Source organism: Asterias amurensis, chromosome 7 (assembly GCF_032118995.1).
Source record: "Asterias amurensis chromosome 7, ASM3211899v1".
NCBI lineage: Eukaryota > Metazoa > Echinodermata > Asteroidea > Forcipulatida > Asteriidae > Asterias > Asterias amurensis.
In genome coordinates this window covers 12678461-12690922 of record NC_092654.1, presented here as the reverse complement: position 1 = coordinate 12690922, position 12462 = coordinate 12678461, and the positions used below count along the sequence as shown (strand labels likewise).

The 12462-nt window shown below is 38.8% G+C and overlaps 2 protein-coding genes across 4 annotated transcripts in view; one reads left to right on the top strand and one right to left on the bottom strand.

The window, feature by feature from the left end:
* LOC139940085 (guanine nucleotide exchange factor for Rab-3A-like) overlaps positions 1–12462 on the bottom strand; it is an 82920-nt gene that overhangs the window by 29785 nt on the left and 40673 nt on the right. For all 3 annotated transcript variants that reach the window (XM_071936323.1, XM_071936321.1, XM_071936322.1), the window contains 2 exons: positions 11273–11329; positions 10896–10976 (listed from right to left, as the gene is read on the bottom strand). The gene's annotated coding sequence lies outside the window, so the exon portion shown is untranslated. The remainder of the gene's footprint in view (positions 1–10895; positions 10977–11272; positions 11330–12462) is intronic.
* Positions 1887–7759, top strand: LOC139939565 (uncharacterized). The gene is made up of 5 exons (XM_071935566.1): positions 1887–1905; positions 2431–2523; positions 4093–4298; positions 5995–6173; positions 7621–7759. The coding sequence occupies exons 1-5, from the start codon at positions 1887–1889 to the stop codon at positions 7757–7759; spliced, it is 636 nt and encodes a 211-aa protein (XP_071791667.1).

Sequence of the window (12462 nt, the reverse complement as noted above, 5' to 3'; positions counted from 1 at the left end):
TTTTATTGGCCGGCAGGTAGATCCATTTCATTTTAATAACGGCCGTTTTGGTTTATGCGATAGTATATACAGACAAGGCATATTGTTAGCAAATACTCGGTACTTTCCCGAGTTCTGAAACAAAATCACAGGCATGTTACTAGGGTGAAATTCGAACCCACGACCTTTGCAATAGCGCAGTGTCATACCTAGACCACCGAGGTTGCCCGATTTTTTTAGTTGTTTACTTTATTTAAGGACTATCACCACAAAGATAAAGTTTTACCCATTATTCCAATGTTCAATTATTTTCCGCCGTGAAACATGAACATCCTACTTTACAATTATTATTCCTCTAATTTGTACAAATAATTCCTATTAATTTGTGAAACTGTTTTGTTAACTTGTTTTTAGGCCTATTCGTTTCATCGTGTAACAAAGGTGGACGAGTCTCTTACTATAATGAAAAACAGTTTGATTTTGCAATTATAAGTTATTGAATTAGAGATTTCCTAAAATTGATCTTCTTTGAGCCATTGTAAGTATTGCATACCATCAAAAAGGACCGGTAGAAAAGTCCCATCTTTTAAAGACAGTGGACACTAATGGTAATTGTCAAAGACTAGTGATGTGCACAGTTGATGTATCTCAACGTATGCATAAAATAACAAACCTGTGAAAATTTGAGCTCAGTCGGTCGTCGAAGTTGCGAGATAATAATAAAAGAAAAAACACCATTGTCACACGAAGTTGTGTGCTTTCTGATGCTTGATTTCGAGACCTCAAATTCTAAACTTGAGGTCTCGAAATCAAATTCGTGGAAAATTACTTCTTGAGCACGAGCAATGACAAGTTGTTGATAGTATAAAAAATAATATTGTAAGAAAGGAATCCCTCTGAAGTAACATTATTTTTGAGAAGGGGTAATTTCTCACTCAACTAATAAAAGACTTCACCTTGAGCCTTTTAATGCATCTGGCTGAAAGCACACGAATCTGGCTACAAGGGTGCTTTAAAAAAAAATTTGCAACTGCGATGACCAATTGAGTCAAAAAATTCACGGATTTGTTTTTTTTATTGATTTGTTGGGAAACACCATGTGAGAATACTGTTTTTTGAAAATTACCAAAAGTGTCCATTGCCTAAGATTAATGTACTGAGATAAAATTAAAACTACACGCCGGTGGTATCCAGTGGCGTCACTTAGATTCAGCCCCGCTTGACACCTGGGTCCGCTCCCATCCAAATGGAGGAACCAAGGTCAACGTTAATTGGCTACTCTGGCTCACGCTGATATTGAATCAACCAATCAGGGACTTTCGTCTTTCGAGGCATGAATGTGTACAAAATTACCTTCATTAGTCTCTCTTCAATAAAGACGTTGTGTAAACATAATTTCAAATGCGAAGGAGTTGAAAGAACAATGTGTTATTTCCAACAGTAACTAAAAAAGTGATTTCGGTGCAAGTGCACTCTAAGAAACCCCAGGGTAAAAACTTAACCTGATGCGGGTCAAGTGAGTCAAAATTACCCGGAAATAGTTCATCCTGACGAAGAAGTCGAGTCAAAATCCCATCTTTAAAACAGTTTTACGGGTCAACCTAAACAAGTGTAATGCGAAAGAAAATGTACTTAGTCTGAAAACTCTATGGAGAAATGTACTTTACGAAGTATAGGCCTATAAATGGTTATGGGAAATACTATATCAGTTTTTATCCCCCGAAATGTGAATCTGATAAACGTTTCTGTCAGATACGATTCTCAGATTGTGTATTCCAGTGACGGATTATTTTTCCGTGTGGACTCAACCGCCCCGAACTTTCCTCGATAATCTTTTTTAAAAAAAATAATGAGAAGGACATTTCTCCGTAGTTATTGTAATCTGCGGAGGATAAAAAAAAACCCGAATGGTTACAAGAACTAAAGGTAAACGTTCCCTTTGATAAAACTCAACCGATTTTCTTTCGTTTTTCAGATGCGGAAAGTCCAATCGCCGTTAACCCAGTGGACTTGTATGAAGGTAGCTAACCATTTTGAAGTTTCAATAAGCGATGCTTATACAAAGTCTTTACTAAGACAAAACATAAAATGGAATACGGGTATAATGTTGGGCTTGATGAGGATACATTTATGGTAGTATAAGATTACAAAGGGGGGTATTTTGAAGTAAATTCATCTCAAATATTGGGCTTCTTTAATAACAAAACAAGTCTTAATGGGAGAATTCCACAAAAAACATAAAGTATACAAACTTCACATCGTACTGTTTTTATCTTTCGTATTTCGCCTGTATATTGTAATACTTTTCAGAGATGTTTATAGTTTATATCGGTGTATTTTTGTATCAAAAAAGGTAAATTTTTAAGGCAAGGTTTCAAATCCTACTATACACGGTCCATATGGTTTTTTCAGCGAAAAGTATTTGAATGAATTAATTGTTTTCTCTTCTAGATGATGGCTTTGAGATGGATGATGTCCCACAGAGTAAGCCGGACTTCCCAAAGTCAATACACGACAATGGAATGCTACATCTTGTACTTCACTGTAAGTTTTATGCAGTTTTATAGTTTTTTAATAGTTTTATAACTATATTATTTTTGTATTACCCATACACTGATGTGTGTCAGCACTGTATACCCAGTACTTTTTTACGAGTCCTGTGAAAGACAAAAATCACAGGTATATTACTCGGGTTGGATTCGAACCCACGACCTTTGCAGTTCCAGAGCAATTTATTTTACTAACTATAGGCCACCGCGATTGCCCGGTAGATGGAGGCAGTTCGAATCCTATAATGTTGCGAACATTTATTGTGCAAATTGTTATTGGCGTAATTTTCTGTGACGATTCAGTTCAATTCAATGCATACTTATTTTTCATGTTGACAAGACAATTTACATACAGTTAAAAACAAATTAACAATGAGTTTAATTACGAAAAAATGAATGCCACATAATTCAATAGTAATAAAATGTATAGAAATTTCAAAGATAATATCGAGTGTAATTAACATGCTAGCCAACATGCTGGGGAAAATGGCTTTTGTATACATTTCCCTGTGACAGACAATGACTTGGACACGACAAGGACAGAAACAATGACACGAACCAGACTAGTCGATATAAACAATTATCAAAACAACAGTATTTGTATAATTAGTGAAGATCTACAAATACATATCCAGGAGGTGCAGTTTATTAAAGAATTACTTGAGTGAACGAGACTTTTAAAAATATCAGAGTTGAGAGAAGAACAACAAGGAAGTCCTCGACGTTTTTGAGTTTTGTGTTTGTGTTTGTTGTGCAAGTTCGCCACAAACAAGGCTTAAATCCACTCCTGGTATTAAGGAGCCATACAAGAATAAATAAAATTTAATGTGAAAATAACTCAGGGGAGCTGAAGGTAAGAATTTATATTTCTCTAAAAACAATCTAGATTGCAAGAGCATGCATGCACCAGGCAAGGATTTCTAAAGAGATACAGGTTGAATTTAGCAAGGTGTACTGCAAACCTACTTGGAATAAAGCTGTTTAAACGGCCCAAGCGTCAACAAACACTACCTTCCAATGATGATTTGAACACTAGAAAAAACAGATTATGTACAGCCGGTTTTAACTGAGTCCATCAAGAAATGAAACAATAGACGATGTGACCTCTGACGTCACTCGAAAACCATAACATGATTCGCGCGCATACCGCCGGACAAAACCTTTGTTTTGGCAGCCAGCTAGAAAGTGTATGCAATCTTACCATGACTACACGTCTTTTTGCCCGGCGAAACATGACGTACATGTATACAGTGTTTTGTCAACAGAGGGCGGTTTGAACGTAAACATAGATCACATCGTCTATAGGACAAGTGCTGATGTACGACCGATGTTTTTAAAATACGTAGGTCTATACGTTCTTATACACTCAAGGATCATGCCAGAGATGGCAGTAAAAATGGTAATCTGTTGGATGTTTGATTTGTTTCTTGCGCCACAACACCTCCGTGGAGCTAAGTAAAAGTATAAGATTTCATAATTCGAGCATAGTCCCCACGAGACGTCATTCGATCGGGTGTACAAAGCGGCGCTATTATAAATACCGATTATTACTATCTTTCAACAGATCTCGCGATGAAACTTATCAAAGAAATGGAGATCGAAGAGGGAACTAAATTCAACCAAAGACAGCGAGAGATGATCCAGGATAAAATCACAGGATTTTACGACGAGATTCTGAGTCACCCGGCCCTGCAGGACAGCCGGGTGGTGTTCCATCCGAAGGTCCCCCACTACAAAACCATCTTGCCGTCTGATACGTACAGCGAAAAGGTAATGTCTAATGACAATGAGCAGCCATTTTTGTTTCATTCAATTCATATCATTGTATCCATAACGAGGCTGGAAGTGAATATTAACCACTAACTTGCAAAGTGATAACTTTCGAAGCTGCACGAGGAAAAATATGCCTAAAGGGTCTACTTTAATATGGGGTCGAGTTTATGGCACATTGCATGCATTACTTGAAACCGATTACGAGTGTCCTGGCCGAAAAGCAGGACTCACAATAAAGCGCGCCACCAATAGTCTGACCCAGACAGGTTGTTTTTAAAGGAAGTTGACGAAAATATTCACAACTCACTTAAACAAACTTGTCGATGCTTTGCGGTTAAATATTTGTCAAAATTTATGTTACTTAACCAATAAAGGTAAAAAGGTATTTGTGAGCGATTTTGATTTTTTTCGCTTTGCTAGATTAGTGCTAATTTATCACAAATTTATTCTGGCTTATGCAAGGCAATAAAGACTATTAAATAATGATGAGTTGCGTTGAATCGGAACCCTTTATATTTCTAGTCTCTTTTTCATTATCAACACATTCAAATTGAAACAGTTGGCCCAAAGGAAAAAATTTCTTCAATGTACAAAGTTAATGATAAACAAATGCATTAAAATAATACTACAAAGTAGGTTTATATAGATGCAGGAGTCGATTTCACAAAGAGTTAGGTCTAGTCCTAACTTAGGACTAGTCCTAGGAGATATACAAATTGCATGGATAGTCCTAAGTTAGGACGAGTAACTGGTCCTAACTCGAGATAAGACTAGTCCTAACTCTTTGTGAAATCCACCCCAGGTGTAATACACAAATTCTCTATTGATAAACCGAATTGAACACGAAAATACTAAAACGTCATTGACCTTTGTTTGTTTGTCAATAGGTTAAGGCACGAAAGCCCCAGCTTCACCTAAACCTAATTATTGTCCTACTTACTGCTTAAATCGTGAATTACTGATCAATATTAATTTATTGTAAATTTTCAAAATTTTCTTATCTTAGATTACTGTGCACTTGTTTATAGTTTGAAAACCAATGCATTGACAAACTTTGCTTTGAAATGTGAAGTGTAATGACAGCAATGAAATAAATGTTTGAGGGCGATGATGATGATTAGGCCGGGCGACTAGTGCGACCAGGGGTGGATTTCACCAAGGTAGTCCTAACTTAGGACTAGTCCTAGGCAATGCTAAAAGATAGGACTGGTCCTAAGTTAGGACCAGTAACTCATCCTAACTTAGGACTGGTCCTATCTCTTAGCATTGCCTAGGACTAGTCCTAAGTTAGGACTACCTTTGTGAAATCCACCCCAGTGTCGTAGTCGAGACTAATGCTTAGCCGAGTCGCGACTAACGTTTTTTAATTACTAACAAAAGCAGCTGCTATTACTTCAAAAACAGTCGTCACTACCTGTTTGGAGAACCAAATGTGTCGCTCACGACTATTCACGACAACATAATTTACTTGCGAAACACAATCAGACATCAGTGACACAAACTTGCAATCCTTTCAGCTTGAACATGACTATGTTGCGCCTGCGACAAACATTGCCACAACGCAACTTGTGAACTAAAAATTAGTCGCGACTAGTGTCGTAGTCGACTAGTCGAGTCGTAAATTTCACAAGTCGCACAGCCCTAATTATGATGATGATGATAATGATGATGATAATTTCTTGATTCCCCTAAGGAGAAACGCACATCGTCTAGTGGTCGCCTAACTGAGATCTGCGAAAGCCAAAGTGAGTGGAAACAACTAGGGAGTGGCAAAAATCTTAACCATCGTACGGTGTTGCTGCACCGTGATCAGAGCTTCTACGTCACTAGCTGCGTGCACCAAGGAGCGGAGTGCAGCACTATAGCCGATGGGTGAGTCTTCTTCTTCTTATCGCTACCTGGGCCCAATTTCAAAGAGCTGCTATAACGGACACGTTCTATTGGATCGGTCGAGTTGGTCCATGCAAAGCGTTTCAAATCGTTTGTTATAAAATGCAAATGGTCAGAAAGATGTTTTAAAAGTAGAATATAATGATCCACACAAATTTGGCTCGAGTTTTCCTTAAATGTGGTGAACTAACACGGCGCGCCATTTTATGGAGTCAAGTTTTTCCATAAAATGGCCGACCGTGTTGGTTCGCAAAGTTAAAGGAAAACCGAGCAATTTCGAGGCAGGCTTGTGTGGATCATTATAATCTACTTTTAAATCGTCTTTCTAACCATATCAATTACGTAACAAACGGTTAATTTCAAACGCTTTTTATTGACCAACTCGAACGATCCACCAAGGCAACGTGTCCCTTGTAATACAAAAAATGGCTAAGCACAACAACAAATGTGCTCTCCAGCATAGGATTACCAACCAAACTGTCACTCCACATGTACAATCTGTGACTGGTATCCTGCTTTGCTCATTGCTGCTTAGTAGAAAATTGATAAGCAACATTTCCTGCTTAAGCAGCTCTATGAAATTGGGACAGGGCAAGAAATGTTCAGGCGATGAGGGGCCAATTGCATAAAGCCATTAAGTTTGCATTGCTGTGGCTGGTGCCCGACTCAACTTTTGCAAAGCCATTTTGGAAAACAGTGATTTGTGCTTTTAAAACAGCTTATGAAACTGGGCAAAGGGCTCAAATTTATGGCTATGCGCTTAATACCGTAAGCAAAACTCGGCGCTTACGGAAGCAGGGGACCGCGCTTACATCAGGCGTATTTCACAGGTAACTGCAAGTTTTTGCTTGTTATGTGCGTGGTATGCACGTAAGGTATTCTTCGCTTACCCATGCAAGCGCAAACTTCTGGCACAGGATGGGTTTGTATACATGGTTGGAGACGCAAGTTTCCTATAATTGTTCTTACATATTATCCCCTGATAAAAATCAATCGACTTCGGCCACGGCTACGGCTGTTGCTGAGGAATCTGACTGTTTTGCATGCCGGTCATACAGGAAATCTTTCCCCGGAGATTCTGTCCCGCCCATACGAGAAACTTAAAACGGGCTGAAGGAGGGTGACCCAAGAGGGCGCAATCACGAAGACAGGCCTGGAATTTCATCTGTAGAGGGTCATTTTCATTTTGTAAAGGGCACTAGCATGTGAAGGTTTGACGGGGCACCAAGGTCGAGACCAGGGCTACGGAAGCCGTGGCCTTCGTGGACTCTGTGTAATTCTAGGCCTGAGAAGATATTGGTACAGTTCGCCGGGGGCACACCAAAATCCCGGGGGGGGGGGTGAGATCTCCTGCCAAGCCGGCACATTGACACTACTATAGAGGTTCATGATGAACTTTGTTTTTAATTCCTATCCATTTCTATTCCAGAATAACATCTGAATGCCGGTCCCGCACTTCATGGGCGTCTGCCTATTTAGATGGTGGTGATAATAACTACTTTTGGTCCTATATTGCGATCCACACCTGCTGCAGCTGCGCGGCTCGCCAGTCCCGAAACCGTGGCTAAGAACCGTCCTCCGAGACATAGACTAGGCCTACAGCACCGATAGACTAGGCCTAAACGTATACAAACTATACACCAAGAGCTTAAATTAATGTCACTGATTGACCAAAGAGCACACTTATCGAACTGTTAGAGAACATTAGTTTATTAAACAAACCGGCTCTTTTCAGAGCCAGTGCCTATTCTTTCAAAAGTATTTCTCATTGCGTGGGTGTATACCCCTACAAATAATTATTACTCTTCACTCTACACCAACACGTATGTTTTAACTGATTGAAGTTTTCTTTTAAAAACTTTACATTACACATTAAATGTTATAATAATATCACTTTAATCGTTACTAACCCTTGTCACCTGCTGACACGGGTAAAAAGGCAGTGGACGCTATTGGTAATTACTCAAAATAATTATTAGCATAAAACCTTAATTGGTAACGAGTAATGGAGAGAGGTTGGTTGTATAAAACATTGTGAGAAAAGTGGAGTAGTTTTCAAGAAAGAAGTAATTTTCCACGAATTTGATTTCGAGACCTCTGATTTAGAATTTGAGGTTTCGAAATCAAGAATCTGAAAGCACACAACTTCGTGTGACACTTGTTTTTATTTCATTCATACTCGCAACTTTGACGACCAGTTCAAATTTTCACATATTGGTTATCTTGTGCATATGTTGAGATACACCAAGTGAGAAGACTGGTATTTGACAGTTACCAATAGTGTCCAGTGTCTTTACAGAAGAAAAAACACTGATGCACACATTTGTGTGCTTTCAGATGCCTATTAAAAAGCACCAGGCCTGCATGCTCTCTTTTAATATTTGGGTGAAAAGTTACATATTTCTTACATAACTACGCTACTTCAGAGGGAGCCGTTTCTCACAATGTTTACAGTATCAATAGTTCTCCATTGCCTGCTTCCAAGAAAGTGTTATGCTCACAATAACTTCGAATCATCCAATAGTGTCCAGTGCCTTTAACGTGGTGGTAAAATAGGACGTGTCTGAACATTTATAGCTGTGGGCACTGTAGTTTAGTAGAGTATTGACAGGTTTTAGGGTTAAGTATAAGTTTTCCCAATGAGTTGAATTTTAATGCACTTTAAAAGGTAAACACTGGTGCCTCAACAGTTAAAAGAGACTCGGCCAGTAATGCTTTGTGTTTGTTTATATTGTTCATAGTTACCACATGATTCTCATTCCGTCATAGTTTTATCAACACAATAACTGTACTATTACGGATCACGCTAGATATAATCTACAATACAAGAGCCGTGTTAACTCGCACTAACGATGATACGATCTCTCACAAAACATGCAACAAAAACTATTATCACTACACGATACTGCTTCACAGCTACGCTGATTTTTCCTTTAAAAAAACTAGATTCCCCCACCCCAAAATAGATTAAAGTCCTTTTTAAGTAGATGCGTTGTATTCGAGTTTTCCCCAGTGATAGATGACGTCATACCTGCACTGTTTGCACTGTTTTTGGTAATGCTCCGGATGGTGGAATTTTTCAAAACCCTTGTTAAGTAGGATTTGAAACTTTGCATGGTGGAAACACGACATGGAAAGGTTTGCGGTAACACCATGTAATGACTATCTCTTATGAGTTGGGGTGGTTCTTAAAAAAACCGTTGGTTTCAAAACCCTTGTTTTTATAGACCCAGTCTCCAGCTGTAAAGAACCGTCCGCCAGTTTGAAGTCCCGTATGTAAGTGCACGTTTTCAAGCCCATAAGGGCTAAACAGCACGCCCCCCCCCCCCATTCGGTAAAAGTCTACCGCCCTCTATTATAATTTTACAGTAAAAGAAATTTTACGAATTGCATTCCTCTTTTACAAACAATCTGTCTGAGAAATCTGTCTGCATCAACAAACACGGATCTTTGCAGGCTCTTTTGTTGTTATAAATTATGCATTTAATCTTATACCGAATTGTTATCAAAAAGTGTGGTTTGTATATTATGCACTGTGTATTGTGTATTGGGTAAACCCACCCGAGGGAACGTGCTCTTATCAATTTCGATGTATTGTGTCAAGTTTATTCAAATTAAATGGAATTGTTTAACCTTCAAAACGAGTGTCATGGCTTTGATTGAGTATCATTCCATTGTTGTCAAATTTGTTTAGTATTTAAAAAAAAATTAGTATTACGTATTCATAGGGAAACCATCACTTGAATTTTAATCTGAACACCTTATGCCCTATTTACTTTCTACAGACGTCATCGGGGAGAATCCGCGGTCTCTGAGAACTTGCGTTTATGAAAAGCTCACGCATACTTTTACTTGAGAAAGAAATAGAATATTTATGTGCACAGACTCAATCATGGGTATGCCTACAGTATTCGTAATACAAAGACAAATCAACAGATAACAAATATTGACAGGGCCTAACTATTTGCAGATCTTGCATTCGATAAACCCAAACACGTACGTCACAAACGACTTTTTTATTTTATTTTTTATAAGTGTTAGTTTTGCATTGGGGATAAGAATACGGGAATCAATGTGTTTTTACTGTTCATAAACAAAGGTTTATACACACCCACGAGACGCGCTCTCCACTAATAGGAATAGCGAAACTGTCTGAGGTATTTATGAAAAATCGTTTTGGTCCCTTGGTCCGTAACACGTGGCAATTTTTTGCTGCGCTTGTCATTCTGTGACGAGTCAAGTTTGGCGTAAAAATATGGCTAGCGTTTAGACTAAAGGATGCACCTTTTAAGTAACGTTTGAAGCTTTGAATGGTGTAGATCATACGAGAAATTATTGCCGGATGGTCTCGAAGTTTCAAACACTATATATATATACCCTGCCCTATATTCTGCTCGTCTATACTCGGTTGGCTCATTCGTCCTCACTTAAGGATCCCGGGTCGATTTCACAAAGAGTTAGGACTAGTCATACCTTAGAACTAGTCTTAAGAGATATCAAAAACGCACAGCTAGTCGTAAGTTAGGACGAGTAACTCGTTCCAAGTCGAGATAAGACTAGTCCTAACTCTTTGTGAAACCCACCCCGCTGAAATAACGTAAGCGTACCAGGGACTCGGAGGTCTTTGTGATGATGACGTCATGTCAATTTGGTTAATGTGCTATTACTGTAGTAGAGCCTATGTTGGCAAATAATTTCACTTACCGGTTCTTGCCGAAAACTCGATCATGACAACCAGTAAGCTGGAAAACTTAAACAATCCAAAGGCCTACGGAGGCTCGTCTCCTGAAATATCAAGTTAGCAATCAAAGTGGTATTAAACTTCAAGAACAAATAATTTAGTGTTTGACTTCGATGTGTCTTATGTGCAATGAAGGTAAGACCCGGGTTTCTTCGACGATCTGGGCCCAATTTTATAAAGCTGTTGAGCAGAAAATTCTGCTTATGAAGTTTCTTGGCTTAGCAATAAATGACCGGGGTACCAGTAACAGCAGTGGTTTACCTAATGGTATACTGGCTGATAACATATTTTTGCTAAGCAAGTGTGTTTTGCAAGAATAAAAGCAAGTTTTTGTGCTTACATTGGGCCCTGGGGTTCCGGTGTTGCAGGGAATTCTTTCTGCCGTAGATTCGGTCCCCTATATGGAAAAATAAAAATAAAATGAGGATTGTTTAAAAGAGAGCGCCATCAGAAGAAGTTTGTACACAGTTTGCCATATGGGTGACCAAATCCCCCGGGGACAGATACCTCATGTCACACCGGCTTATAGTAGCACCCTTATCTCTATTTTGCAAAAGTTTCCGGTGTTCCTAAAACCGAGATTTTCCGCAGTGAGAATTTTGTTTTATTATAAAACTCGTCTTGGTGATATTTTGTGCAAATTTGTGTAAAAGCTCATAGATTACTTCCCCGTATTTTGTCTTTATTTTCATTCAAAACTGACAGACAAATTGTTTATGACAAGGAATAAAATAACTTAGTGTTTATGCTCAGTGGTCACAGGTGAGACCATACTTTTTGTCACCCAATTTTACGGGGGAAAAAACAACTCAAAATTCAAAAATAGAGATACCAGGCTTAAGGCAGCAATATTGAACCCCCTACAGTCATTGTAATGATCACATTACATGTGTTGTAACCATACAATCAAATTACGTTCAGCCTTCTGCGGATCAAAATGTTATACTCCTGAGGGCGCAGTTGAATACAGCGTTTCAAGTTAGCTCTGCTAACATCAATCAAACAACCTGCCCTGGCAGCCATGTTGGTTGGAAGACTTACAGTGCTAATAATTTTGCGTTTTTGGTTTTAATAATAACAAACACAAACACAGACACAGACAGAGACACAGACACAGACACAGACACAGACACAGACACAGACACAGACACAGACACAGACACAGACACAGACACAGACACAGACACAGACACAGACACAGACACAGACACAGACACAGACACAGACACAGACACAGACACAGACACAGACACAGACACAGACACAGACACAGACACAGACAAAGACACAGACACAGACACAGACACAGACACAGACACAGACACAGACACAGACACAGACACAGACACAGACACAGACACAGACACAGACACAGACAAAGACAAAGACAAAGACAAAACCAAAGACAAAACCAAAACCAAAACCAAAACCAAAACCAAAACCAAAACCAAAACCAAAACCAAAACCAAAACCAAAACCAAAACAATAACAATAACAATAACAGAAACAATAACAATAACAATAACAGTA